We start from the raw sequence: 26,959 nt of genomic DNA, 5'->3' as shown, positions 1-26,959 counted from the left end.
TCTCTATGACAAACAAGAAGCAAGCAAACAAACAAAAACACCGCCTGTCACTTTGTGTGGCCAAAATCTCAAACGAAAGCCAAACCAGACTATGCACATTTGCATCACCATCGGATGTCGTTTTTAAAGAATAAAATAAACAGTTGACCACCCCCGTTGTCCCTCAAAGTCTTGCCTTCACAACTCTCTTCATCTCTCTTCTGAAGACGGGACTGCTGCTATTTTTTCCGCTTGCTGATGACCTTCACCTTGGAGTCTCTCAAGGCCGATTTGATTTCTTGGACTATCATGTCTTGCCATGCCTGCCTGGAAGTAAGAATAATCTTAGGACTGCAGAACTGGAAGGGACCCGATGGATCACCTAGTCCGGTTCCTCTCAAGGAGGCCCACCCGTGGGGGAATCGAACTCCCAACCTCTCCCTGAGCCATTGGAGAACAACTATAAGGTTCGGGTAGACCGGGTGGATTTCACAGGGCTCCATGGAAACTCCGTCCATGGCCCACAAGGAAGCCCCTTGCCTTCATTTATCTATCATTTCCACTTCTATACTGCCCCATTAGTATTGTCTCTCTTTGGCTGGTTCACAGCATACAATACATTTTTACAATAAATGACAGAGTGTGATAAATACAGTAGCTGGCTGGATAGCTCAGTGAGTTGAGTATCTGGCTGTGCAGGGAGAGGTTGGGAGTTCAATTCCCCAATGAACCTCTTGAGAAAAGAACCAGCCTGGGTGGCCGTGGGCAAGCTGTCCAAAGGAGATGCCAAACCACACCCACCCTACATCGTCCCTGTAATTTGCACAAAACGGCCTTTTCCCTTGAGAAGCATGCCGGCATATCGTTACGAAAGAAACAAACAACCCATTCCATGCTTCAAGTTCATAAGCAAAGCCACAGTTGTTCTAGTTTGGGCAACTTCCACAAGAATGGACCATTCTGTACAAACACAGGGAGTCCTGTGTTAAACATCGCCCGAGTCCTTGCAAGCATTTCTGTTGAGAGTGTCAAGAAATTATTTTTTTCTATCTTCAAAGAGAATTTAAGTTCCTTCATCCTTGCATCCTCGGAGCATTCCAAGTCCTCCGCAAAATGCTGGCTGGTGAATCCTGAGAGCCGCGGTCCAAACTTTCTCCAAAGTCTGGGTGGAAATGGGTTAAAACTCTGGCGACATAAACATTTCCGGCCGTCTAAACATCTTTTTATTTATTTATTTTTTCTCCTTCGGTCTCCAGGATATCTTTGTTCAAAAAAGGGGGGGGGGGAGAAGCACTCCCTGGAAAGAGCCTGAGAAAGAGGATTCTTCTCGTTTTCTGCAGAAGGTCACTCAGATTTAAAGATCTGGAATATCTCAGTCTGGAAACTGAGAACATAAATAAATCCGGGGGGTGAGGTGGGGGGTGGGATTCTGAGATCATTCTGTAGTTTTGCTGACACCAGAGGTCAAACACAGCGTAATTCCTGAGAGCCTTTCCTGAACCTTTGACTCTCCCCTAGAGGCTTATGGAGCCAGTCTTGAACCAACCAAAGTTCCTGCATTCGATTCAGACTGGAAACCTATTTTGAACCCTTCCTGTAGCTCTGGTCACACACTTATAGATTTGTCATTTCCCTCACCTCATTTCCTACTTTCTCTTCTCTCTCTTTCTCCCTTCCTTTCTCTACTCCAGGGGTGTCCAACCTTTCACCTTCCCTGGGCCACATTAGAAGATGAAAATTTGGTTTGGGCCGCATGGGGGCGGGCAGCCCTAGCCGTCCTCCGCAGCTTCGACTCCGGTGGCTTTATGGGGCCGGGAGGGGGTCCACCAATTGACGGGGATGGCGCAATGCAGTCATGCAGCCCCCTGTCCCATCCCCTCCCACTCCTTCCTTCCTTCCCTCTCTCCCCCTCTACTGTTGTGACATGCCCCAGCCACATTCCGGCTGCAAACGCCAGCAGTGTAACTTGAAACTTTGGAATTTCTTTAAAAATAAAAAATTTCACTGGGCCGCATTATGAGCTGACGTGGGCCGCATGCGGCCCTCAGGCCGCAGGTTGGACAAGCCTGCTCTACTCCATTCTCTAGCGTAGTTGATCACCAGCATGAAATGCAACCGAACACCATTGTCTCTTTTAGAGAGCCTTACATTTACTCTCTCTCTCTCTCTCTGTTTTAACTCACACGCCTGAAAAAGTGGACAGAGTTCCAGAAAAGCTTGCATTAAAACATAGGAATTCATCTTTAAAGTGTCTTTTCTTTTCTTCTTTTGTGTTCAAGGTGTTTTAAAGCTGCAATTCATTCCTCTTTTAGAGAGACTTTTCTGGCTGCTGCTTAACTAGTTCCTGGTTGATTTATCTCGTTAAGTGTGACCCATTCCTTATGTCTCTTGTTTTCCTTTCATATTGTTACATTACTCAGGGTGGGGAGTCTTCTTAAATATAGACAATTAGCAGATTTGAAAGCCCTCTCTGTGGCTGCTCTTAGACTGTGGAACTCCCTCCCACTGGAGGCCAGCCTGGCCCCATCATGGCTGTCCTTCCGCAAGGAGGCAAAGACCTTTCTCTTCAGGCAGGCTTTTCCTGAATGACTGGCATTCTGAGAGAGGCTTTTTTTTAATGGATTGTTGTGCCTTAGTGCATGGAATGTGGTTTTCTTTACTAGTTTTTAGTATGGAATTGGTTTGATCCCTTTTCGTATTTGTATCCTTACTGTTCCCAGCTTTAAATATTGTCTTTGAATGCTGTAAGCTGCCTTCGGCCCTTTTCAAGGAGAAAGGAGGTGTAAAAATAAATAAATAGATCTATATTGGGGACATTTAGCTCAAGACCCTTACCCATTACCTGCTTCTTTTCTACAGGTAGGACTCTGTTTTTGCCTGTAATTGCCTTTACACTGCATACAGTTAAACTGTGGAATTCACTGCCACATGAAAAAAAAGAATGTCTCCCACTTTTAAATGGCTTTCAAAGGGGATTGGATCCACGGATGGAGGCGAAACCATCTGGGGCTATTACTTGGGATAACTGTACACCACGGTCAGTATCAAAAGGTGACCTTGTTGCTGAAAAGGTAACTGTTCTCATTCTTTGCTGACAATCTTCCCTAGAGCAACCAGTCGGTCAATTTAGGAGTGGAATTTTGGACGATATCTCTTTGCTCGGATCCACCAAGAGTCTTCCGATTTACTCATGCCATTTCCCCCTACCTGCAGTCTAAAACGTGTGCGTAGGCTTACCACCTCCCGAGGAAGCGGAGCGCTCTTTTACGGGAGATGGGATTAAGTTCCTGGTAACTTCCCAAAAAAATAAATAAACAGAAACTTCTCAAAGGACCCGTTAAACTCTCAGGGTTAATCCTGGGTGAAGCTGGAAGAGCAAATCTCCGCTTCGTCATGCAGACAGCGAAAAGGACTGTAAAATGTGTTTATTTCTGATTCTGTGGATCTGTTTTACCTTATAAGGCGAGGTCCTTCCATCTTTCTCTCTTGAAGAGGAAAAAGAAAACCCCGTATGGCTCATTGGTGTCATAGTCCTACTTACCCCGGTTTCATTTCAGGAGGTGTCGGCAGGGGTTTTGTGAATCCTTTCTTTCCTAAAAGCCAATAGGTTTCTTCTAAGCCTTTCCCCTGTTGATAACAAGAGCAGAAGTCCAACGGGCTTTTGAACAGTCTGCAAGGTTCATACAATTTTCCAGACAACAACCAGCCCCCTACAGAGACAATGGTTGGCCTATTCTGGGAGCTGTAGCCCCCAAAAAATAAGTTTCTCCTCTCTGTCCCTCAACTCAGACTCCTCAAGAAACCCGTGCAAGGGGATACCTGATATATCCTCCCATTCTTTGGAAGGCAGCAGGAAAAGAGGAAGGCTTAATTGTGAGATGGAGTGACTCAATAAAAGGAACCACGACTATACATTTTCAAGATCTGAGCCGTTAATGACAGGACCTTTTTTGGGGGGGTCACTAATTCATAGTGTTGCCATAGGTCAGAAGCAAAGGTTAGGAACAGCACGTTAATGTATAAGGTTGACGGCGAAATCGTTCTTTTTACGTTGAAGTGCAGGACAATTGTTAATTTTTGTGTTGTTGTGGGTGCATCTACAGAATGTTATTTCAAAGTCAAAGCTGAAGCTTCACCTTTAAAAGCTAAGTGTCTTTCAACATGACATCTAAAATGTTATTTTCTTCAGTTTAGGCGCAGCGCTCTTCTTCCGTGCAAAAGTAACAAGTGTAACGTTAATGTGTTAAATCTAACACATTATTTCCAAGCTCTGGTATGCAGGACACCAACCATTTCATCGGGGACATCATAAAAAACAGTCACTCCAGTTCAGTTTGTCCTGCAAGTAAAACCACGTCCCGGACTCCTCGGGTCTATCACTCCGCGCACCGTGGTCTCCCACCGGTGGCAGCTCTCCTGAACCTTGAGAACCAACATCGGGGACTCCACAGGGCACTCCTTGCTCAATTTTTTTTGGATTTGCACCCCAGCTAACATAAGAGTTGAACTCTGTTCCCATTGAGTTCAATGAGACTTGGATTAATTTCAGTAGAGATTGATCTCATTTTGTCTAATTTCACTTGTTCTCTTTGAAAGAAACTTGAAAACAGAGGACAATGTCAAATAGAACATTGTACAGATGTGACCATAAAGAAAGCTGATGGTGGAAGAATTGATGCTTTTGAATTGTGGTGCTGGAGGAGACTCTTGAGAGTCCCCTGGACTGCAAGGAGAACAAACCTATCCGTTCTGAAGGAAATCAACCCTGAGTGCTCGCTGGAAGAACAGATCCTGAAGCTGAGGCTCCAGTACTTTGGCCCTCTCATGAGAAGAGAAGAATCCTTGGAAAAGACCTTGATGTTGGGAAAGTGTGAAGGCAAGAGGAGAAGGGGACGACAGAGGACGAGGGATCGAAGCAACCAACATGAATTTGACTCGACTCTGGGAGGCAGTGGAAGACAGGAGGGCCTGGCGTGCTCTGGTCGATGGGGTCACGAAGAGTCGGACACGATTTAACGACTAAACAACAACAACAACAGATGTGACAAACAGCCAATCTAATGGCCTTGTCCCAGGTTAAAAACAGTGTAGGAAGGGAGGAGAGACAAGCACCGGAAGTTGCCTTATTGTGGATCTGGGATTTTGGTTCCATTCATTTCTGCATGATCTACCTACACTGCCCTACAACTGTCTCCACTCCAGGGTTTCAGGGCAAAAGCCATCCCCAGTTCTACGTGGAAATCCCAGGAATTGAACTCGGGACCTTTGGCATGGAAGTTCATGCTCTGTCATTGAGTTGCAGCCCCTTTCTGCTCTCTTCCCCACTCTGAATTATGCAAGGTTGACTCTGCTAGAAGAACACTAAACATCAGCCAAGATATAATAGTGTCCTCATTTTCTGCTCGGTTGGGTTTCTTACCTTCAGCTCCGTCTTTCCCCTGAATTCTATTTTATAACCTTCCTGGAGACTCCGAAGAGTTTTCATGGTGCTCTGGCTGATGTGGATTCTGTATGCTGAAATGAAAGAAGACAACGACTCAAGCTTCAGAGCCCTTAGCTTGTTCGCTTTTGCTTGAAATCAGCAACTTGCCTGAGCAGATCACCAAGGCGTGTAGCCAATGATCTAAACCAGCAAGGACCCATAGGAGCCAGATGAAGAACCCAGGTGTGCCTCCCTCTTGTCTCTTCTAGATCTACATGTAGAGTGGTACTCTTGAGTGTTCTTCCCTCTCTCTCTCTCTCAGGTCATTTCCTATTCTTTGTTGCTGTTCCCTGTTAACTCTCTTCTTTTAGTGAGAGAAGGCACACCTGCAGATACAGAAATCAGTCTTGGGGTGGTGGTGGTCTGTAAACAAGTTTAGAAGCTATGCTTTCCTCCAGAACGATCCATAAATAGACTCCCCAGTTAATCAACATTAGGGTTCTAGAATTGGTTTACTTCTCTTAACAGTCCAAGCTGAGTGATCTTATCAGAAGAGGAAGTATTGTTGAAGTTAGAGGTTCAGGCACCTTCCCCTCTTCTTATAGTTTGCTGTCACAGAATCATAGAATAATAGAGTGGGAAGGGACCTATAAGGTCATCAAGTCCAACCCCCCTGTTCAAGGCAGGAATCCAAATCAAAGCAGTCTGACAGATGGTGGTCCGATTTTCTCTTGAGCACCTCCAGCGTTGAAACACTCACCACCTCTCAAGATCATTCGTTCCATTGTCGTACTGCTCTAACAGTTAGAAAGTTTTCCCTGATATTCAACCGAGATCTGGCTAGTTCAGGATCTCAGTTATCGGATGGGAAACATGTAGTAAATTAGGGCCCTGCAGCTGCTTTCTCTTTAAGCACACTCTGTTTTGTTAGCCATGGAAAATATCTAGTGTAATTTGGCTTTAAAGGAAATGTTATAGCTGATTCTTCACATATGTGGAATCTCTGGTGTGGATAAGAAAAGTGAAAAACTGCTATAACAGTTAAGAAAATTTTCCTGATATTCAGCTGAAATCTGGTTTCCTATAACTTCAGCCAATTATCACAAGTTCTGCTTTTTTGGTTGCTTGTATAGTATTCTCTAATTTGACTACCTTCCCCCCTATAACTTCCCCTGTTTCTTCTTCCTAGTCATGTGGCTATAAGGATGCCATCCTTTCTCTATCTGCCAAACATATATATTTCAGTTTAATAAAGTTTCCACATCACTGAAGTGTGTTACATACAGCACTGATGTTACCTGTCTGTCATGGGTTTGGAGGGAAAGTTCCATCCTATGGGGAGTGGAAGGCGGGACATCAGGAGGAGGGGCTGTACTGTATAAATATGTGATGCCTGTGTGGTGAAGACACACACTGTGAGATGCTGAGAGACACTGGGTTGTGACGAAGCAGCAGCTGGGAAGAAGAAGCTGTTGTGGGAGTCTGTGTGTCAGACAGGGTACTACTGTGTGTCAGAGTACCAACCTGATAGGTTCAGGTGTCTGTTGGTTAGCCAGAACTGATAGGTTCAGGGTCTGTGCTTCAAGTTAAGGGTTCTGGGTGAACCAAACTGTATGCTTGTATGAGTGAGAATAAGCCACGTTACTTTATCCTATTCACCTGATTGTTTATTTTTCCCTGTGTGTATTTAAAATAAACTTTATTCTTTTTATTGTTTAAAAATCCATCCCTGGTCTGTGTGACTTCTTAAAGGGAATGGTTGGTGGCAGCTTAGTAACTGTGTGACATATCCCAGTAGGTCTGGGTTTGTCACATTGATTGGTGTCCAGCGTGTGGGATACGACTGGTCCAGTTGTCCAGTGGTCCAGCAAAGCCTTGGCAAGTGTGCCCAGAGCAAGGGGGGTCTAGTCAGGGACAGTCTGAGGCGCGTAGGTAATCTTCTAGGTGTACCTCACGGGGAGGTGCGCTAGTAGAAGAACGTGCCAACTGGGGAGACTTAGATTAAGGTGCTCTGAGGCAGCCTAGTTTTGGCGGGAAAAGCTGAGGCAAAACTGCATAGTAACAGTGAGCTAGCTTGCCAGCTGAGAGGCCCAGCAGAGGGGGGTAGGCTCTGACTCGATACTGTTGCAAGTTAGTGCTGAAGAACAGCAGCAATCTCTATAGGAGAGCTGGTTCTGAGGCAAGAAGGAAAAAAGTGGTCGTTTTATTTTGAGGCTTGACTTTTTAAAGCAGCCTGTTCTGAGGGGGGATTATGCCCTTGACTCGAAGCCAGATGGCCGATATGAGTGAAGTGAAAGACCCCCAGATTGACCAAGGTTCTGAGGATGAATTTGGCTCAGTGCAGGGTGACAGCACAGGAGAGCAGAACCCAGAACTTAGAAAATTGCTCATAGCCCAACAGCATGAACTGAGGATGAGGCAATTTGAAGTGGAGGAAAGGGAAAGGGAAAGAGAAGAAAGGGAAAGAGAGAAACAGCGGCAATTTGAAATGGAGGAAAGGGAAAGAGAGAGACAGAGACAATTTGAATTGGCATTGGAGAGAGAGAAAATGGCGTTTGAATTAAAAAAACTGGAACTGATGAACCAGAACAATAATAATAATAGGGATTCTGAGGGAGGCCAATTGTCTAAAGCTGACCTGAAGAAATTCCCTGTGTACCACAAGGGAGATTGTCCTGAGGTGTTCTTTTCCTTAGTGGAAAGAGCGTTTGTGGACTTCTCAGTGAGGGAAACTGAGAAGATGACCATCATGCGATCTTTAATCAGTGGTAGCCTGGCTGAGGTTTATGCCGAGATGCCTGAGGAGCTGATGAAAGATTTTGCAGAGTTTAAAAAACTGGTGTTTGCCAGACATGGGATAAATGCGGAGCAGCTGAGACAAAGATTCAGGTCCCTTACCAAGAAACCAGAACAAACTTTTACCCAAGTGGGGGCCCAATTGGTGAGGCTGCTTGAGAAATGGCTATCGCAGGAGGGAACAGAGACCTATGAGCAGCTTAAAGACTTGATAGCACTGGAACAGTTCTATTCAGTCCTGCATGGGGAATTGAAATTCCAGGTGAGGGAAAGGAAACCAAAATCTGTGGCAGCAGCCGCAGAGATCGCAGATTTTATTTCCCAAATAAGAAAGCCCTTGGGTGAGGGGAAATCTGTAGGTAAACCCAAAGAAACCTACAGCAAGTACTCTCAGGGACCAGGGAAAAACCAGCAAGGGGGAGGGGCCCATGGTGAAGGGAAGCCCTCAGACATGAAACTAAGACCTCAGATTTTGGAGGGAAAACCAAAACAAGATGAGAGAGAATCAAAATACACCAGAAAATGTTATTTCTGTCAGGGAAAGGGTCATCTAATCTCAGAGTGTGAGAAATTAAAGCAGCTAAAAGGAATGGTGCCTCAGAATTCTAGTGGGACCAAGCCAAAAGCTGTGTTCTGTGTCCAGAAAGAGCAAAGCTCAGTGTCACTGAGGGAGCCTGTTGCCATGGCTACTCAGTCTGGAACAGCTACCTCTGCTGATCAGGCTGAGGAAAATGGTCCTCTTGTGGAGGTAAAGCGCTGCTTGCTGGTGAAAACAGATTCTCAGTTGTTTGAGACAGCCGGGGTGGACGTAGGAATACTTGACCGTCAGTATAGGGGGCTGCGGGACACTTGTTCCCAGGTAACCCTGTGCCATCCAGATATCATCCCTAGGGAGTTTATAATCCCAAATGAGAGCATAAAGGTGGCAGGGATTGAGGGGCAGGTAATCTCTCTGCCAGTAGCAGAGGTACCTGTCAACTTTCAAGGCTGGAGGGGAGATTGGCGGATAGCGATTTCATCGACTCTGCCAGCAGCCGTGCTCGTGGGAAATGACCTGGCTGAACATGTGAAACGGGTGCTAGTGATTACACGCTCACAAGCCACCACAGGGACAGTTCAGGGGGGTAATGATGAGCCAGAGACGGAAGCAGAGGGGAGTTCAGAAGCTGTGGTGGAAACCTTAACCACAGACAGCAGATTTGGACAGGAGCAAAAGGCAGACGCCACTCTCCAAAAGTGTTTTGAACAGGTGACTGACGCCCAGCTAACACCTGAAACCCCAGTGAGATTTCTGGAGGAAAAGGGGATTTTATATAGAGAGACCCTGAGGAATACCTCAAAAGGGGGAGATGGGATCAGAAGTCAGCTGGTGGTACCTGAAAAGTATCGCCCCATGATCTTACAAAGGGGTCACTCTGACATGTCTGCTGCACACTTAGGGGTGAAAGGGCCCCTTGATTTGATCAAACAAAATTGGGAGCAGATCACCCAGGATGACCCACAAGACGTTGTGACATACATAGACACCTTGATGAATGACCTAAGGAGAAATCTAGAGCTGGCAGCAGAAAACCTGCAAGCTCAGAAGGTCAGACAGAAAACATGGTATGACCACAAAGCTAGAGAGAGGCACTTTGACCCAGGGGAGGAAGTGCTTTGGCTTAGGCCCTGCAGAGAGAACAAACTGCAGCTCAAATGGGCAGGACCATATAGGGTCATTTCCAAGATGTCAGACCTGAACTACCTAATAGAGCAGGAGGAGAACCAAGCAAGGAGGGTGGTTCATGTGAATGCCCTAAAACCCTACTACAGAGGGGAACAGAGGGTGTTATTTGCAATAAAAGCAGCTGAGAGTGAGGAAGCTGAATTACCCTTCTGGGAGGGTAGAGGGGAAGTAAAATACAACCCAGAGGAGGTAAAGATCAGTCCTGCACTCACCCAAGACCAGCAGCAAGAACTAAAAATGCTGCTTAGTAAATATCAACAGGTGTTTTCCAACAAGCCGGGGATAGTGAAGGGAGTGATGCATCGGATCCACACAGGGGATGCACCCCCGCAGGCAGTATCCCCATACCGAGTAACGGGACCCTATAGGGACAAGGTGCGGAAGGAGCTGGACGAGATGCTTAGGGAGAACATAATCGTCCCCTCTTCTAGCCCTTGGTCCTCTCCGATGGTCCTTGTGGACAAGCCTGATGGGAGCATTAGGTTTTGTGTTGATTACAGGAAATTAAACCGTGTAACCACTCCTGATGCCTACCCAATGCCCAGGCTAGACAACCTGATTGAAACCATAGGGGGTTGTCGGTTCATCTCATCATTGGACCTGGTAAAGGGATATTGGCAATTAAGAATTGATCCCAGGGATCAAGAAAAGACTGCCTTTTGCAGCCCTTTTGGTCTCTATGAGTTTCGAGTCCTGAGCTTTGGTCTCAGAAATGCACCAGCCACATTCCAAAGGCTGATGGACCAGACCTTGGCAGGGCTCAGTGACTTTACAGTGGCCTACATTGACGACATAGGGATCTTCAGTAATACCTGGGAAGATCACCTAATACACCTGGAGGTAGTGCTGCAGAGGTTAAGTGCAGCAGGGCTAACAGTAAAGGCCAGCAAGTGTCAGCTGGGTAGCCCAGAAATAAAATACTTGGGTCACATGGTAGGGGGAGGAATGATAAAACCCCTGGAGGCCAAAATAGAAGCTGTTCGTGATTGGCCTAGACCCAACACCAAGAAAAAGGTCAAATCATTTCTTGGGTTGGTGGGCTACTACAGAAAGTTCATCCCGAGGTTTAGCGAGATTGCGGCTCCGCTGACCGATCTGACGAAGAAGAAGGCTGATGACCGCATCCCGTGGACCAGCGACTGTGAGGCGGCGTTCCAGAGGTTGAAGGAGGCGTTAATCCACTATCCTGTGCTGCGTGCTCCAGACTTCGACCGGGAGTTCATCATCTACACCGATGCGTCTAACAGCGGGGTAGGAGCAGTTCTGTGCCAGGAGGATGAAAATGGTGACCAGCATCCAGTGTCCTACCTGAGTAGGAAACTTCAAAAAGGTGAGAGACATTTGGCAACCGTGGAGAAGGAGTGTTTGGCCATAGTCTACGCGATCCAGAAGGCCAAGCCTTACATCTGGGGAAGACATTTTATTCTGTGTACTGACCATTCACCATTGCAATGGTTAAAGACAATGAAAACCCACAATAGCAAACTTATGAGGTGGGCTTTGAACCTACAGGACTATGACTTTGAAGTGAAGGTGGTCAGAGGGTCAGTGAACTGTGTTGCTGACGCCTTATCAAGAAGACCTGAAGAATGAAGACGGCGAAAGAACATGGACTATGTGTATATAATGGTGAACAAAAAGTTAAAATGTACCTGTGTTTTTTCTGAATTTGGTTGTATGAATAAAGGTAAATTGATGTAATGTTAATGGTAAATGTTTAAATGCATAATTGCTATGGTTAACTTAGAGTGTAAGGATAAGTAAGTATTATATGGTATGTATAACTGTTTTTGTATGCATTTTATTCAGGTTGTTTTTTTGGTGAAGAGCACTTTTAGCTTTCCCCCTACAAAACAACTTTTAAAGAGGGGAGGTGTTACATACAGCACTGATGTTACCTGTCTGTCATGGGTTTGGAGGGAAAGTTCCATCCTATAGGGAGTGGAAGGCGGGACATCAGGAGGAGGGGCTGTACTGTATAAATATGTGATGCCTGTGTGGTGAAGACACACACTGTGAGATGCTGAGAGACACTGGGTTGTGACGAAGCAGCAGCTGGGAAGAAGAAGCTGTTGTGGGAGTCTGTGTGTCAGACAGGGTACTACTGTGTGTCAGAGTACCAACCTGATAGGTTCAGGTGTCTGTTGGTTAGCCAGAACTGATAGGTTCAGGGTCTGTGCTTCAAGTTAAGGGTTCTGGGTGAACCAAACTGTATGCTTGTATGAGTGAGAATAAGCCACGTTACTTTATCCTATTCACCTGATTGTTTATTTTTCCCTGTGTGTATTTAAAATAAACTTTATTCTTTTTATTGTTTAAAAATCCATCCCTGGTCTGTGTGACTTCTTAAAGGGAATGGTTGGTGGCAGCTTAGTAACTGTGTGACATATCCCAGTAGTTCCTTCCAAATATCAGCTTCTATACAGTAGGAGCCCTGAATATGCAGAAGATACACTCCAAGATGCAGATTCTGAAAAACGTGGATTATTGTGAACACAATACATAGCATGGTCTCTCGCTCCCTCTAGTGGTCAGTTCTGGTAACTTCACCTTTGGAAAAAGATATTTCTAGGATTTTTCTTTTAATATTTTTAAAAAATTTCAGACCATTAATAAGTGAATCAGCAGATACCTATCCTGCCGATGAAGGAGTCCTACTGTATTTTTAAGGCCCCCTTATGTTTTGCAGATCTGAGGGCATGGAACAGATTTGAAGATTTCTCCCACTCCAGATCATAGCCGAAACAAAACAGAATAGGGCAAACCTCCTCAACAACATTGGCAATATCGGGGTGGGTGTGTGTGTGTGTTCCCTTTTTGGACTTCAAGTCCCAGAATCCCCCAGCCAGAGTGGCCAAGTAGAGGATATTGGTGGTTAGACACACACACACACACACATTGACGAAACGCTGGTCAATGGTCATGCTGGAGTCTGCATCTGATCTAAAATCCAAGAAACACTCACGCAGCCCAGTGGATTCTATCCGGGAAGCCGTGTTCACAGTGTCCCCAAAGAGGCAGTAACGGGGCATCGTGAGGCCGACCACTCCTGCAGCACAAGGACCTGGCAGTGAGGAATTAGGGTGAAGGGGGGGAAAGAGAGAAATAATTTAAAAAAAGAAATAAAAGATTCATTTTGTGCATATGCTTTTCCCTTGAGCAGAAAACGGTCAAAATTAAGTGCATTGACACATTCTAGCTGCTAAATACAGGAGAACCCCTGTATCTGTAGAGGATCAGGTCCAAGGGACCCCCGTCCCCTATGGATGCAGAAAAACATGAATAAGAGCTGATAGTGCTATTTTAAAAGTGAATGTGATACATAGCATGGTTTCTTGCTCCCTCTAGTGGCCAATTCTGGTAGTTTCACTTTTAGAAATATATATTTCAAGGATCTTTCTTTTGTTGTTTAGTCATCAAGTCGTGTCCGACTCTTTGTGACACCATTTTTCTTTATATATTTTTCAATATTTTCAGGCCATGGATAAGTGATACAATGGATACTGATCCCGTGGATAAGGGCACCCCACTACTGTATACAACATGAATTCTCATCACCCACTCTATATTTTGAGTTCCTAACTGCCATTCCATGACACCTTTAAAGAAGGGCTGAAATCTTATAGTTTTGTTATGCATGCAGAAGGCAACCCGTATAACTTTCATTGCCGTCTCGCTGGCCATTAACAAGTCCCCATCCATGAGAATCCCAACGGTGACTCGTTAATTGCCAGCTAGAAGTGACTGGCATGCTCTGGTCCATGGGGTCACGAAGAGTCGGACACGACTAAACGACTAAACGATGACGATGAGAAGTGACTGGATTTCAGCCCCTGTCCAAGATCAGACAAGAGAACTGTACCAGCTGCCGTCAGCTGCTTAAATGTGATGGCATTTCAGTCTGCTGTTAAAAACTGCCAACTGGAAAATAAAGCGAAGTTTTCCACTTCCAAAGATCAGCAGCTAAATTAGATTTCACCAGACGTCAAACACAGAAATCAATTAGGCGGAGAACCTAGGATTCTCTAGCCAAGGTGCCTGGCCCAGCTGATCCCAGCCAGTCGAATTGAAAGCTCCTAATAGTTTTTGGCAAAGCCAGGACCACCCAGACTCCCCTGTTTGGGGCTGGGAGAAATCTGATCCACTAATCATGCTGACAAAGTCTGTTTATTTGACTCTTATCTCACAGCCAAGCAAAGGCTCCCTCTTTTCCAGAAGTCCTGGAGAAAATCAGATCCATACATTATTTCCACAGTTTCACGCCAAGAGATATACAATATAACCTTCTCCCCAAAAATAAGACCTAACCTGAAAATAAGCCCTAGTATGATTTTTCAGGATGCTCGTAATATATGTCCTACCCCCAAAATAAGCCCCAGTGAAGTGAAACCCCTCCCTCCACCCTTGTGCACCAACCAGAAGAAGATGACATGACTGTATTTGAATAAATGTAGATTGTTGTGCATAAAAGTAAAACAAAACATCCTCTGAAAATAAGCCATAGTGAGTTTTTTGGAGCAAAAATTAATATAAGACCCTGTCTTATTTTCGGGGAAACACAGTATATTGCTTGCAAACCAGAAGTTGGAACCCTGGTTTTCAGGGGTTGTAGACTGCAGTATCTCCGAGACACTATGATCCTCCTGTCTATTGGAGTCATATAATGAAGGGGGTAATGAGAGTCGTAGTTAAAAAAAAAGGGAACGTTCCCAAATTGTGGGAGAATCACACCAGGACATAAATCAAAAGAACCACACTGTTATTTGGAAATATACCTCTTGGTCTGAACCAGGCTCTGGGAATCTCACAGCCAGGATTTAATATAATAATAATTTTCGAACTGCAGAGATGGAAGGGACTCTATGGATCAGCGTGTCCAGCCCCATGTCAAGGAGGCCCATTGGAGAATCGAACTCCCAACCTCTGGCTTTGTAGCCAGATGCCTTGAAGGCTTAAACCACTGAGCTATCTTGGACACTGAGCTAAAATGGCTCCTTTTCATCTCTGTAAATCATGTAACCCCAAGAGTTGCTTCCACAGCAGGCACAAGAAACCTCTGATGATGTTGGACTACAATACCCATCACTCCTCATCATTAACTATCCTGGTTAGGGCTAACTAGTGTTGTAGCCCAACCACATCTGGAGGGTAACACGTTCCCAGTTATTGATCATTTTGTGTCTATTATTTATTGCAAAGTAAACAATCATTCACAAATGGCACAAGATATTTATCTCTTTAATTATATACTTTTTAAAAATACCCAGCCTTTCTGTCAAAGAAGGGACTGCACACCGTGTACAACAGCTAAAAAAAACCCTGTCCATATATCTAAACTCATTAGACATTAGAATATCAATATGAAAATACAATTAAATTATGGAACAATATTAAAAACATCACTAGTTTAAAAGTGAATCAAGGAGTTGGAAGGGGACTTTAAGGCCCTCCAGTCCATTAAATCTCTTGCTCGGTGCAGGAATCCACATCAAAGCTGATCGGACAGCTGGTGGTCCAATATTCTCTTGAATGCCTCCAGCGTTGGAGCGCTCACCACCTCCCAAGGCCATTTGTTCCATTATCATACTGCTCTAACAGTTAAGAAGTTTTTCCTGATCTGGGTTGGAGTCCCCAACACAGTCACTGGGCCAATCCTCAACTTAGGCTACCTTGAAAGGCTGTTGTGAGGATTATGGCAGGGAAGAGGAAAGCCACCTTGATCATGTTCTTGAAGCAAAGGGGGGTGGTGGTTTATAAAAACAATTTCTTGTTTTTCTCTTACGGAAATTTGGATGTTGTGCGGCCACCTGGGCACAACAGCTCGAAACAATGAAGTTGGGCTGCTCCCAAAACAATCTTCAAGGTTTCCTAGCTATTAACTTTTTCCCTACTTTCCCTTCTTTTCTCAAGTATTTTAGCTTGAACAGTCAGCTATACCAATCTGTACTTCTTTCCTCCTTATTATATGACTAAAGTGTTGAGCTTTCTGCATTTTATGATTTCTTAGTCTTTACTCATTTGTTTCGGTACTTCTTCATCAGTCCTCTTCTCAACCCAAGAAGTTCTCACCATGCTGTGTCAAATCCACATTTCAAAAGCATTTATAGCTCAGTGAGTTAGGTTGGGAGTTTGATTCCCCTACTGTACCTCCTGGGAGTCAAGCCAGCCTGGGTGGCCTTGGGCCAGCTGCACACCGTCCCAGAACTGCCCCCAGAAGAAGGGGATGGTCAACCATCTTCTGTGTATTCTCTACCTGGTAAACCCTGAAAAAATCATGTAAGCCAAAATGAACTTGATGGCCTCCGATTATTGCTTATAATCTGCCCCAGTGTTCCACAAATGGTCTCTTACATTTTTCCCCAATGGCCGTAAGGCTACAATAACCTCAAAAGGTACTATATTTTTCTGTGTATAAGATGCCCCAAGGAAAAGACGCCCCCACTTTTCTAATCCAAAATTAAGAAATCTAAGCGGGGCTTAGCAAGTGTAAGGGGAAAGGGATCAAAGCGCTGCAGGATTGATCGCTTTGATCCCTGCTTTCCCCTCCACTTGTTTTTTTCTCCTCAGCTTATTTCCGTGTATAAGACGACCCTCAATTTTTAGTCTAAAGATTTTAGACAAAAGTATAGTCTTATACATGGAAAAATACAGAATTTTGAATGCCTCACGTCTACGTAAGGACAGAATGGATGGACCCACATCTTACAGCACTGCTGCTCTAATCAACACCAACCCATCTTTCTTCTTCACATTAAAAGGCAGGCGATCTGGCTACAGTTCTCCCGTATCTCTCGTTTCAGAGAACCCTCTCCTTCTGGCGTTTGGTGCAGCCTTCCGCTCCCAAGGCCATGCGGGAGTCAAACAGATCTTTCAGCTGGAAGCGGATAATTGTGTCCTTGATGTGCACACCAGTTGTCCGGTTGATCCCTCCTCGTTGGGAGGAAGCCTCACACGGTAAACAGCAAGCAGACAACGAATCGCAAAAGAGGTACAGTGTGCCAAAGGCCTCCCTTGGCTCAACTAAGGACCACCAAAATCTTCTTTTGCATTTCATACCCAGGCAGGAAGAACTTGGTTACCTGAGTGCAGCCCCATTCGAATCCTGACAGGCACCCCAGGGAGGTGTTTCACTCTGAACGACCCCACGGAGCTGAGGATGTCTAGGGACATGTTGGCCATCTCTGCCGCATGTCTTGGGCCGTTGCGTTTTGGCAGCCCAGAAACGACCATATATGCATCACCGATGGTTTCTACCTGGAAAGCAAAGACATAATTTTCCTGAAGGGGAGCTGGAGATGTGGAATTTATGGAATCAGAGAAATGGAAGGAACTGAGAGGGCTCTTTTGTGACCAGATCCTTTAGGGACAGGCAGTTTTGGAAGTTTGGGGAACATTTTTATGGTCCTAAAACCAGCATGGACTGAAAAATAGCCAGGAAAAAAATAGGTACAGGAGAATTCCTGTATCCATGCGGGATCAGTGCCAAGTCAACCTCACCGTGGATACAGAAAACCACAGATAATAGTGAACACTACAAATGGCATGATCTCTGGCTCACTCTAGTGGTCAGTTCTGGTGACAGCATCATGGAAATACATATTTCTGGCAATTTGCTTTTAATATGTTTAATATTTTTAGACCATGGATAAGTGAAATGGCACATACTGGACATGGGGTACCACTGTACTTTCAATTTCTGGATGTCCAGTTTTGTTTTTCCCAGGTTGGGGTATCCATCATCCATCTTATAGCAAAAACAATGCTTTGGTAAGATAATTTTTATCTTTTTTATTAATTTTATTTTATTTCTTAAATTACGTACTGACCTATTAGTGCAAAAGCACTATTCTCTCAACTGTTCAACAAATAAAATTTAAGGGTAATTAAAAACACACCAAGTTTAAAAAAAACCTGGCACAAAAACAACCAGTTTTTCCTCAATCTCCTGTCCAACCATGGACAGGAGATTGAGGACAAAATAAAATAAAAATAAAAATATTGGGGGGTGGAATAAAAATAAGGGGGGGAATCAAAAATAAAATAAATATCAAATTAACAACAACAAAACACCACCACCACCACTACCACTACCACTACCACTACCACTACCACTACCACTACCACTACCACTACAACAATAACAATAACAATAACAATAACAACAACAACAACAACAACAACAACAACAACAACAATAATAATAATAATAATAATAATAATAATAATAATAATAATAATAATAATAATAATAATAATAATAATAATAATAATAATAATAATAATAATAATAATAATAATAATAAAATCAATCTGGTTCAGTATAGACGGCCTCCATTCCATAATTATCATCACCACAGAGAAGGCCCTGCCTCTAGTATAGCATGTTCAGGCCTCCTTTGGGGTAGCCACCCAGAGGAACCTGGTCTGGGAGGATCTGGTGGGTCGGGTGGATGACATTGGGGTTAGATGCTCCAATAAGTATCGTGGTTCCAAAGCGTGAAGTTTGCCTTTAAAAAAAAATAAGGACACTAGCGCTCTGTTGCCTGCAGTCAAAATGGGGAGTTTATCGCTAGGAGAAACCGAAGGCTGCAGAGTGGCATTCCCGTTGGAGATGTGTGTGTAGTGGTTTGGAAGCGAATCCCAGTAAATCCCACACTCTTCTGGAATCGGGCCTAAAAAGGGGAGGCACACATATACTCTAGCTCAGCGCTTCTCCACCGTGAGTCACCAGAGGTTCTTGGACGACAGGAGGAAGGCAAAGTATGGCTCACAGGCTTCGTGGGGCTGACCCATTTTGGAGGCCCCTGTTCCCTATGCCTCCCCTGCAAAAAGAAAAAAACGAGGGGCTCCCCTTGAACCTGACCCAGAGACTACAATGGGTCCAGCACGCTGCACTTAGACGGGTGACCGATGTGAGCAAATCTGGGCATTTCACTCCAGTTCCGGCTCACCTCCACTGGTTTTACCTTTTGTGTCTTGGATCAGGTTCAAGGTTTTGGAAGTTCAAGGCAGATCTGACAGCTGGGGGTCCAATTTCCTCTTGAAGGACTTCAGTGTTGGGGACCTCGTCGCCTCCCGAGGTCATGGGTTCCCTCGTCGTACTGCTCTAACAGTTGAGAAGTTTTTTCCCCCTGATATTCAGCCTAAATCTGGCTTCCTGTCGCTTGAGCCCATGATGACGTGTCCTGAACTCTGGGAGGATCAAGAACAGATCCTGCCCCTCCTCTTCAGGACACCCTTTAACGTATTGGAAACGTGTTGTCCTATCTCCTCTCAGGCTTCTTTTCTCAAGGCTAAACCTGCCCAGTTGTTTCAGTCTTTCCCCCTGCGGCTTGATTTCCAGTCCCTCGATCATCCTGGTCTCCCTTCACTGGACTTCTTCCAGTTTACTGGCATCCTTCTTAAAGTGTGGTGTCCAGACCTAGATACAGTGCTCTAGATTTATTTATTTATTATTTATTTATTTTATTTATATCCCGCCTATCTAGTCGGTTGACCACTCTAGATGAGGCCTCGGTAAAGGTAAAGGTAAACGTTGCCCTTGACATTTAGTCCAGTCGTGTCCGACTCTAAGGCGCGGTGCTCATCTTTAGAGGCTAAACGTCTGCAGATTTTAGAATCTTCCGGTCAGGATGCCGAGCGGCCTTACCTTGTAAACGTCATGATGGCCAATGATGGCGTCAAAGAGAGTGTAGAGGTCGTTCAGCAGATCCACAATCTCGATGGGCTCGCTGAGGGCAGAGATGGCCGTGAAGCCAATGATGTCACTGAAGTAGATGGTGACCTCCTCAAAATACTCAGGTTCGACCGTACCGCCGGTTTTCAGTTTTTCTGCCACAGATCTATGAAAGCGCAGGAATGTCAGTCCAGATCAAGCTCATTGAATTATTTAATTGAACTGATTCCCCACCTTTCCGCTAGAAAGAAACGCTCGAGGTGATTTGCAACCTTCATAACAGTATAAAGTCAAGTAACACCTCGTTTAATGACAATGTCATGAAATCAAGTCAAGCCGAGGCCACAGGAGAAAACAGGACAGGCAACTCAAGGGCATTAAAAACATGAAAATCAACAAAAAGTGCTGTCAAAAACAACACAACTGGTTAGGTCAACGTGAAATGGAAAAACTGCTAAAGCATCAACCAAAACATTTAGAGGTGTCGGTAGACAAATGCAACATCATAAGGCCCACACCCAAACTGACAAAGATCTCCAGGTAACCTGGAAGATGAGACATGGCAACTGGACTTCTTTCTTATTAGGTGGAGATGTTTAGCTCCTCATCCAAGGAGCTTCTTCAGTTTGAGGAGAGTTGGTAGGAGATCCCTGATAGATCCTTTTCCTTGGTCTCACTTCTCCCTGGTCTGAATAGGCTCCTTAGAAGGACAAAGGACAAGGGGTGAGGGATAATCCCACCTCTGCAGTCCTTTCTCCACCCATTGTCATGGGTCATTAACAGTCGTTAACAGTGGCCTTTCTGGTGGGTGTGGTCCTGAACTTTTGGGATGGATGAAAGGGCAGCATGATAAATAGGAGACACAATCATCTGCTTTTATCTGTATCAACAATTCAGTTCCGTAATATTTATCTCCTTCAGGAGCTGGTCTTTTTGTGAAACTCATAGGTCTTGATTGCCTGAGATAAAGCTGCTCGGAAAATTTTGTGGGATAACCAGATCTTTGCAGGATAAGTCCATTTTTCCTCTCTCCCTGCTACTGTAAATATTGCAACTAAACTCACAGGGGATGGGGAAAACCTGCAGTGAGTAGCAGATAACTCATTGTCCCTACCCACCAAAATGTGCTATGGCTCCCTCCATGTTTCTTCTAACTTCAGTGCATTGCTGGTTCTTTTAGGAACAAAGTAAGTTGAAGATCCATAATACTGTATACTGGGGTGAGTAACCTCCATAGCTCCGCAGATGTCCACAGCTGCAACCCTTCAGCTCAATTTTCTGCTTATAAAAACTGAGTTTTTAACCGAAAAAACTCCTTGTTACCCTCTAGTGTCCAATACAGTGGTGCCCCGCATAGCGACGATAATCCATTCCGAAAAAATCATCACTATGTGGATTCGTCGCTATGTGGGGTGAAAAAGCCCATAGGAACGCATTAAAACATGTTTAATGCGTTCCTATGAGCACAAAACTCACCTTATGCAGAAATCCTCCATGCAGCCGCCATTTTTGCTGCCTGGTAAGCGAGGAAAGGGCGCGAAAACACAGCGGGCAGCCATTTTCTTTACCTGGCGGCCATTTGGGAACCGCCGATCAGCTGTTGGAAAAACATCATTATGCAATAATCGGTAAGTGAAACAGCTTACCGGTCATCACAAAGCGATGTTTTCCCATTTAAAACATCATTATGAGGATTCGTTGTTAAACAAATCGCTCGTTAAGTGGGGCACCACTGTATTTCAAAATTTATTTATTTATTTATTTATTTATTTATACCCCACCCATCTAGATCAATGGTCTACTCTGAGTGACATTACAAAATTTCTGCAGACCAAGCATGCAATGCATAGCATGATCTCTGGCTCCCTCTAGTGCCCAGTTCTGGTAACTTCATCTTTAGAAATATATATACAGTATATATATATAAGGATTTTTCTTTTAATACTTTTAATATATTCAGACTGTGGAGAAGTGAATCCATGAACAATTGCTTCATGGATAAAGAGGTTTTACTGTATTGTATTTGCAAGCTTTTGGGGGGCAGAGCATGAACAAGGAAGTTGGGTGTTTTTTTAAAAAATGTCAGGAAGAGTGCTTACCGGGGAAGCATCCGGGTCAGCAGCTTCTCCGTCTTCTGCTTTTCCATTTCCAACTCCTCGGTTCGCTCCCGAATTAATTCCTCCAGGTTGCTGGAGTACTGCTCCAGCGTCCGCAACATGGAGTCAATGATGTTGGTCTTTTTGCCTTTGTTGATGGTTTTAAACTGGAGAAAAGAAGAATTAAAAACGGGGCCGTGTGATTCAAGAGATGTGCTTATATTGGGAGAGGGGGAGAAAAAGAAGAAACTCTTCGAGTGAGAGTAAAATCATCATTCAGAGAGGAGAACATTCTTCATGTTTGGATAAAGCCAAGTGTGTGGAGGCAATAACAGGGTTCAAACCACTGATAAGTGCTGTCAGTCACTACTAACAAAACTGAGCGATTCCTTCTAAGGCAACGTCCTGAATGGCGAAGGCATTCCTGTATCTTAGTTATTTACTTATCAACAGTAGGACCCCCTTATCTGCAGGATCAATATGCTATCAATGGGCTATACATATATATATATATATATAGCCTATTGATAGCATATACATATTGATAGCATATTGATCCTGCAGTGTGTGATCCTGTGAAGTGTATGTGTATATACAGACAGACAGAAGGATTAATGGATGGACAGATGAACAGACAGATAGACAGACACAGACAGAAATCTTAGTTATTTAGTTATCAACAGTAGGATCCCCTTATCTGCAGGATCAATATGCTATCAATATGCTATGAATATGCTATATTGATAGCATATTGATAGCATGTTGCTATCAATATGCTATCATATTGATCCTGCAGTGTGTGATCCTGTAAAGACTTTACAGACAGACATATAGAAGGATGAATGGACAGACGGACGGACGGACGGATGGACAGAGACAGACAGATGATAGATATAGATAGATGATAGATAGATAGATAGATAGATAGATAGATAGATAGATAGATAGATAGATAGATAGATAGATAGATAGATAGATAGATAGATAGATAGATAGATAGATAGATAGATAGATAGATAGATAGATAGATAGATAGATAGATAGCATTATTAGAGAGACAGACAGACAGACAGACACACAGACAGACAGAAGGATGAATGGACAGACAGACAGACGGATAGATGGATGGATGGATGGATGGATGGATGGATGGATGGATGGATGGATGGATGGATGGATGGATGGAGAGAGAGAGAGAGAGAGGACGGACGGACGGACGGATGGACAGATGGACAGACAGACAGACAGACAGATAGCATTATGAGAGAGAGAGAGAGAGAGAGAGACAGACAGACAGACAGACAGACAGACAGACTCTAAATAGGAAGTTACCAGAACTGGCCATTGAAGGGAGCCAGAGACCATGTTATGCATAACATCCACAATTAAAATAGTGTTTGCTCTAATCCGCATTTTTCAACACCTGTGGTGTTGGCTTAGAACAGATGCCCTGCGGATACAGGGGGCCCTTCTGGATTTTATTTATTTAAAATATTTTTATCCTGCCTTTCTCCTTAAAAAGGACTCGAGGGGATTTAGAAAATTAAAAAAAATGTATAAAAGGGGGAAAAAAAGATTCAAAGAAATATCATATGAACTCCCGTTCTGGGATTCAGCCTGAACTGTGCAGGAAATATCCCTAGTGCTGATGCCTGGCCTAGCTTCAGATAGATTCAGGACCATGGACAGCACCCGGGGGAGTTGTGTGTCTCCACCCCAACATCTCCTTTGCAAGATTCCCTAAAAGACAAGAAGTTGCGCCACCATGAATTCTGACCTGCTCAAAGATCTCCTCGAAGGTAGGTCTCTTCTCTGGCCGTTCGCTCCAGCACTGCTTCATTAAGTGGATACACTCCAGAGGGGTTTGATCGGGAGAAACACTCGGGCGGTACAAGGGCGGTGGTTTCTTGAGCTTGAGAAGGATTTCTGGGTCAAAGAGAAGACATCCTAGCCAGAACTTTGGAAAATTCTCTTTGGGGGGATTAGATGACTGTGCTTGCTGGAACTTGGGAAAGTTCCTTTCTGTGGAACCCGGAAAAGTTACTTTGGGTGGCGAGATGATCCTGCTAGTTGAAAGATTCAGGGAATGATAGTCCAAAAAAAAATCCATTTTTTAAAGCTTTGATTTTGGGCACCACTTTGATTCTAAGTCACCAAGGAAGGAAATCTAAGCATCTAAGCTCATTTCAAACTATAATCTAGGCAGGCAATGATGGTGGGAAAATTTGAGGGTAGTGGAAAAAGAGGAAGGCCAAATATGAGATTGAGGGACTCAGTAAAGGAAGCCACCACCTTGAGTTTGCAAGACCTGAGCTGGTAGTTCTGGAGGCCACTCACTCATTCATGGATTACTGTACATTGGAAGTGACATGAAGCAATACCAAAGCAACAAATGGGGGAAATAATAAACACAGGCAATTTCAGAAAATATTTCCCAGGAAAGGCACTTTTGTTTTGGACTACAGACCCCTCCCTTAGCCAGAGTGCTGGGAGAATTTGAGGTTTTTCTCCATGATACTAACTTCTCCAAGTTCTGGAAACCTGAACAGATTCCAGCCTGCAAAGGAGGCAGATAGTTGTAGCAGAACAATAAGTGTGGGAGAAAATATATATATATTTTTAAAAGAAATGGCACTATGAGACCCAAGGCACTTGTTCAAAGAAATCCGTTTCTAGAAAGAGTGCTCCTTTAAGTGGAGGAAAAGATCTTGTTGTCATAACAGATTAAAGGAAGAAGAGCAGGTGTTGTCAGGAATATCTCTGGAATATAAATGAAGACATCCTTTGCATGTCCAGTTTCAGAGTCACACATAACAAAGGAGATCATTTTCGGGGGGGAGGAGCAGAAAGTAACACATTGCTCTGAGTGCACGTTTTGGCTCTGATGTAAGAGTAACATGGGTAGATTATCAGTCCTGATACAAGCACCCTCTATGTGGAGAAAAGAACTGCTTTTGTTGGATCAGCAGTATCTAGTTGAGCTATGCAAAGAAGTCCAAGTAGCAGTAGCATCCAAGACCACATACATGCAGATGTTTCTTTGTCACCTCCAGAGCTGACAAAATGGCACAAAAAAGAGGAAGTTCTATCTTGCTTCCTTCATTATTGTGCCTTTTTCACCTTAGTTAAAATGAGGTGCTTTCAAACCGTGTGTACCCCAGAAATGCAAAATAAAATAGAGTAGGACCTCTGTATCCACAGGAGATTGGTTCTAAGCCTCCCTGTGGATGCTGAAAAACGTGGATAAGAGCAAACACTATTTTAATCCCATGGATAAGGGGGTCCTACTATATTCAATTGAACATCATTTTAAAAAATCTTCCTGAGTATTCTGTCTTTACCAGTGGCCAACAGAATGATACAAATGAATCTAGGCTCAATTTAGTAGATGCCTGCCAACAATGCTGATACATTTGATACCATATCTGCCCTAGCTACACTGCTGAAGAGCCCTGCAGGATTCAAAAGCTTGCACACTCTTGTGGAATTTCCACTGAAAAAAAAAGAGACCAGTCAAAAGATCAAAATCCTCCAATGGATTCTGGGCAGGGTGGATTTGATTTGATTTAAATTACAATTTAAATTTTATTAACTGGATTTTTTTTTCACGATTTGAATAAAATGGGTATGTTGATTTTTTAAAATTTAAATCAGGATTTAAATCAATTTGATTTTAAGTAATCCTTGGTTTTATCCATCCCGATTCTGGGTTTTGTTTTAATTAACACTATTTCTCACCTTCCGCTGGTATTTCAGACATGGAATAAGGGGGACTCCGAAGAACAACTTCTTGCAAGATGATGGCAAAACTATACACATCTCCTTTAAACGTGCCGTTGGGGTGGGTCATGGGATCTCTCAAAAGCTCGGGAGCAGTCCAGAGCAATTCTGAATGAGGAGGAGGAGGAGGAGGAAGGAAAAAAGACCAATTTATTCAAGTCTGTATGTTCAGAGGCAAAGGTAATTCTTTCTGGCAGGTGGTTGCAAAGCCTGGATGGGGAAAATAGATGGGTCTTCCAGATGTTGCTGGATTTCACTTCTAATGATTCCTCCCTAGCCAGGTGAAGAAGACTGGAAATCACAGCTGAAAAACATCTGGAGATCCTGCATTCCCCATTTGTGCCCAATTGAAATTGGTGGGGGAGGGAGGCTGGGTGACCACACACTGGGGCCTGAGAGACTGAGTGAAGATCTTAAAAAGATCTTTAAAACCAGACGGAGTTGGGTATGGTCAGCACACTGGTGGTAACAGGCCACAAAACTCTGGACAGCCTTTTTCAAGTTTTTCATGTATATGTGAAATAGTATGGAACCCTGAGACCATCCACAAGCTAACGGTCAAGGTGTTGAACAGGAGCCCCCCAGCACCATGACCATTCACAAAGTGACACCATGCAAGAGAAAATCCCAGGAGCGGAACTCCTTTTCTCATCAATTCACCACTTCTCATCCAAACACAAAGCAATGGTCAGGGCTCAATGGTGAATGGCACTGAGCAAAAGAGGGGATCCTGTAGACCATCTTGAGTGCTGCCACTGGTGTTGTCAACATTCAGGCTGCCCTTTGCTATGTAAAGCTTGGCATCCTTTTTCCTGCTGGCAATGCAAACATGATATTGTGCAGCAATACTGGGCCATTTCCTGGCTTTTTGAATCATGGGTACAGGAGCTCAATATCCCACATTCACAAACCGGATGGGTTTTTTTTGTGAAGAATTGAATCCTATTTAAAATACAGCACCCCTTTCCCAAACATTCAGGTCCATAATCCAATCTCATATTGGAAGTGTAGGTAGGACGAAACGCATGAGGGTGGAGCCAAGGACAGAGCAGGATCTAAGCCGGAAGAGGGATGTTTTAGCTCCTTAGAATCAGAAGAGCAGGGGGGGAAAAACCAGGAAACAATCCAATGATTAAAATCCTTAAAATTAAAATATTAAAATTAAAACCTTTGCACTAACACTTGTGCAGGCCAAGATCCTCCACTCCCATGCTTATTTCTCTAAAAAAATATAAGTACATATTGACTTGGCACTGACACGGTGCCAATGTTGGTGCCAGCTGAATCTCAAAAGGGGGGGCACCCCAAAGCGATATGGTGGACCCCAAAAAGTCTCTCTTCATAATGAATTGCTCTCAATGATGGGACATGGGGGTGCATGTCCCCTGGAGATCTTGGTGATCAGACAGGCTTTTAACAATAGGGACAGCTTTAATATTTTAGCTCCACCGGCTGAGATAGATCCTGACCTATTTATTCTCCTG

The 26,959-nt window shown here is 44.1% G+C and overlaps 2 protein-coding genes across 2 annotated transcripts in view; one reads left to right on the top strand and one right to left on the bottom strand.

Annotated features, from left to right (window-relative positions):
* Nucleotides 1-3,516: 3,516 nt before the first annotated feature.
* Nucleotides 3,517-26,959, bottom strand: part of LOC110070046 (retinal guanylyl cyclase 2) — a 46,431-nt gene continuing 22,988 nt past the window's right edge. Inside the window, exons 10-17 of the mRNA XM_072993204.2 lie at nt 25,434-25,583; nt 23,473-23,621; nt 21,699-21,862; nt 19,573-19,765; nt 17,003-17,177; nt 12,889-12,987; nt 5,399-5,493; nt 3,517-3,606 (exon numbers count right to left, since the gene is read on the bottom strand). Of these exons, the coding sequence (XP_072849305.2) occupies nt 3,517-3,606; nt 5,399-5,493; nt 12,889-12,987; nt 17,003-17,177; nt 19,573-19,765; nt 21,699-21,862; nt 23,473-23,621; nt 25,434-25,583 (1,115 nt within the window). The remainder of the gene's footprint in view (nt 3,607-5,398; nt 5,494-12,888; nt 12,988-17,002; nt 17,178-19,572; nt 19,766-21,698; nt 21,863-23,472; nt 23,622-25,433; nt 25,584-26,959) is intronic.
* LOC144588102 (uncharacterized) overlaps nt 6,679-26,959 on the top strand; it is a 99,616-nt gene continuing 79,335 nt past the window's right edge. Inside the window, exon 1 of the mRNA XM_078390214.1 lies at nt 6,679-11,303. Coding sequence (XP_078246340.1) covers nt 7,653-11,303 — 3,651 coding nt within the window. The 5' untranslated portion in view covers nt 6,679-7,652. The remainder of the gene's footprint in view (nt 11,304-26,959) is intronic.

Source organism: Pogona vitticeps, chromosome 3 (genome assembly GCF_051106095.1).
Source record: "Pogona vitticeps strain Pit_001003342236 chromosome 3, PviZW2.1, whole genome shotgun sequence".
Classification (NCBI taxonomy): domain Eukaryota; kingdom Metazoa; phylum Chordata; class Lepidosauria; order Squamata; family Agamidae; genus Pogona; species Pogona vitticeps.
The sequence above is the reverse complement of the archived record's forward strand: the minus strand, read 5'-3'. Positions and strand labels throughout refer to the sequence as shown.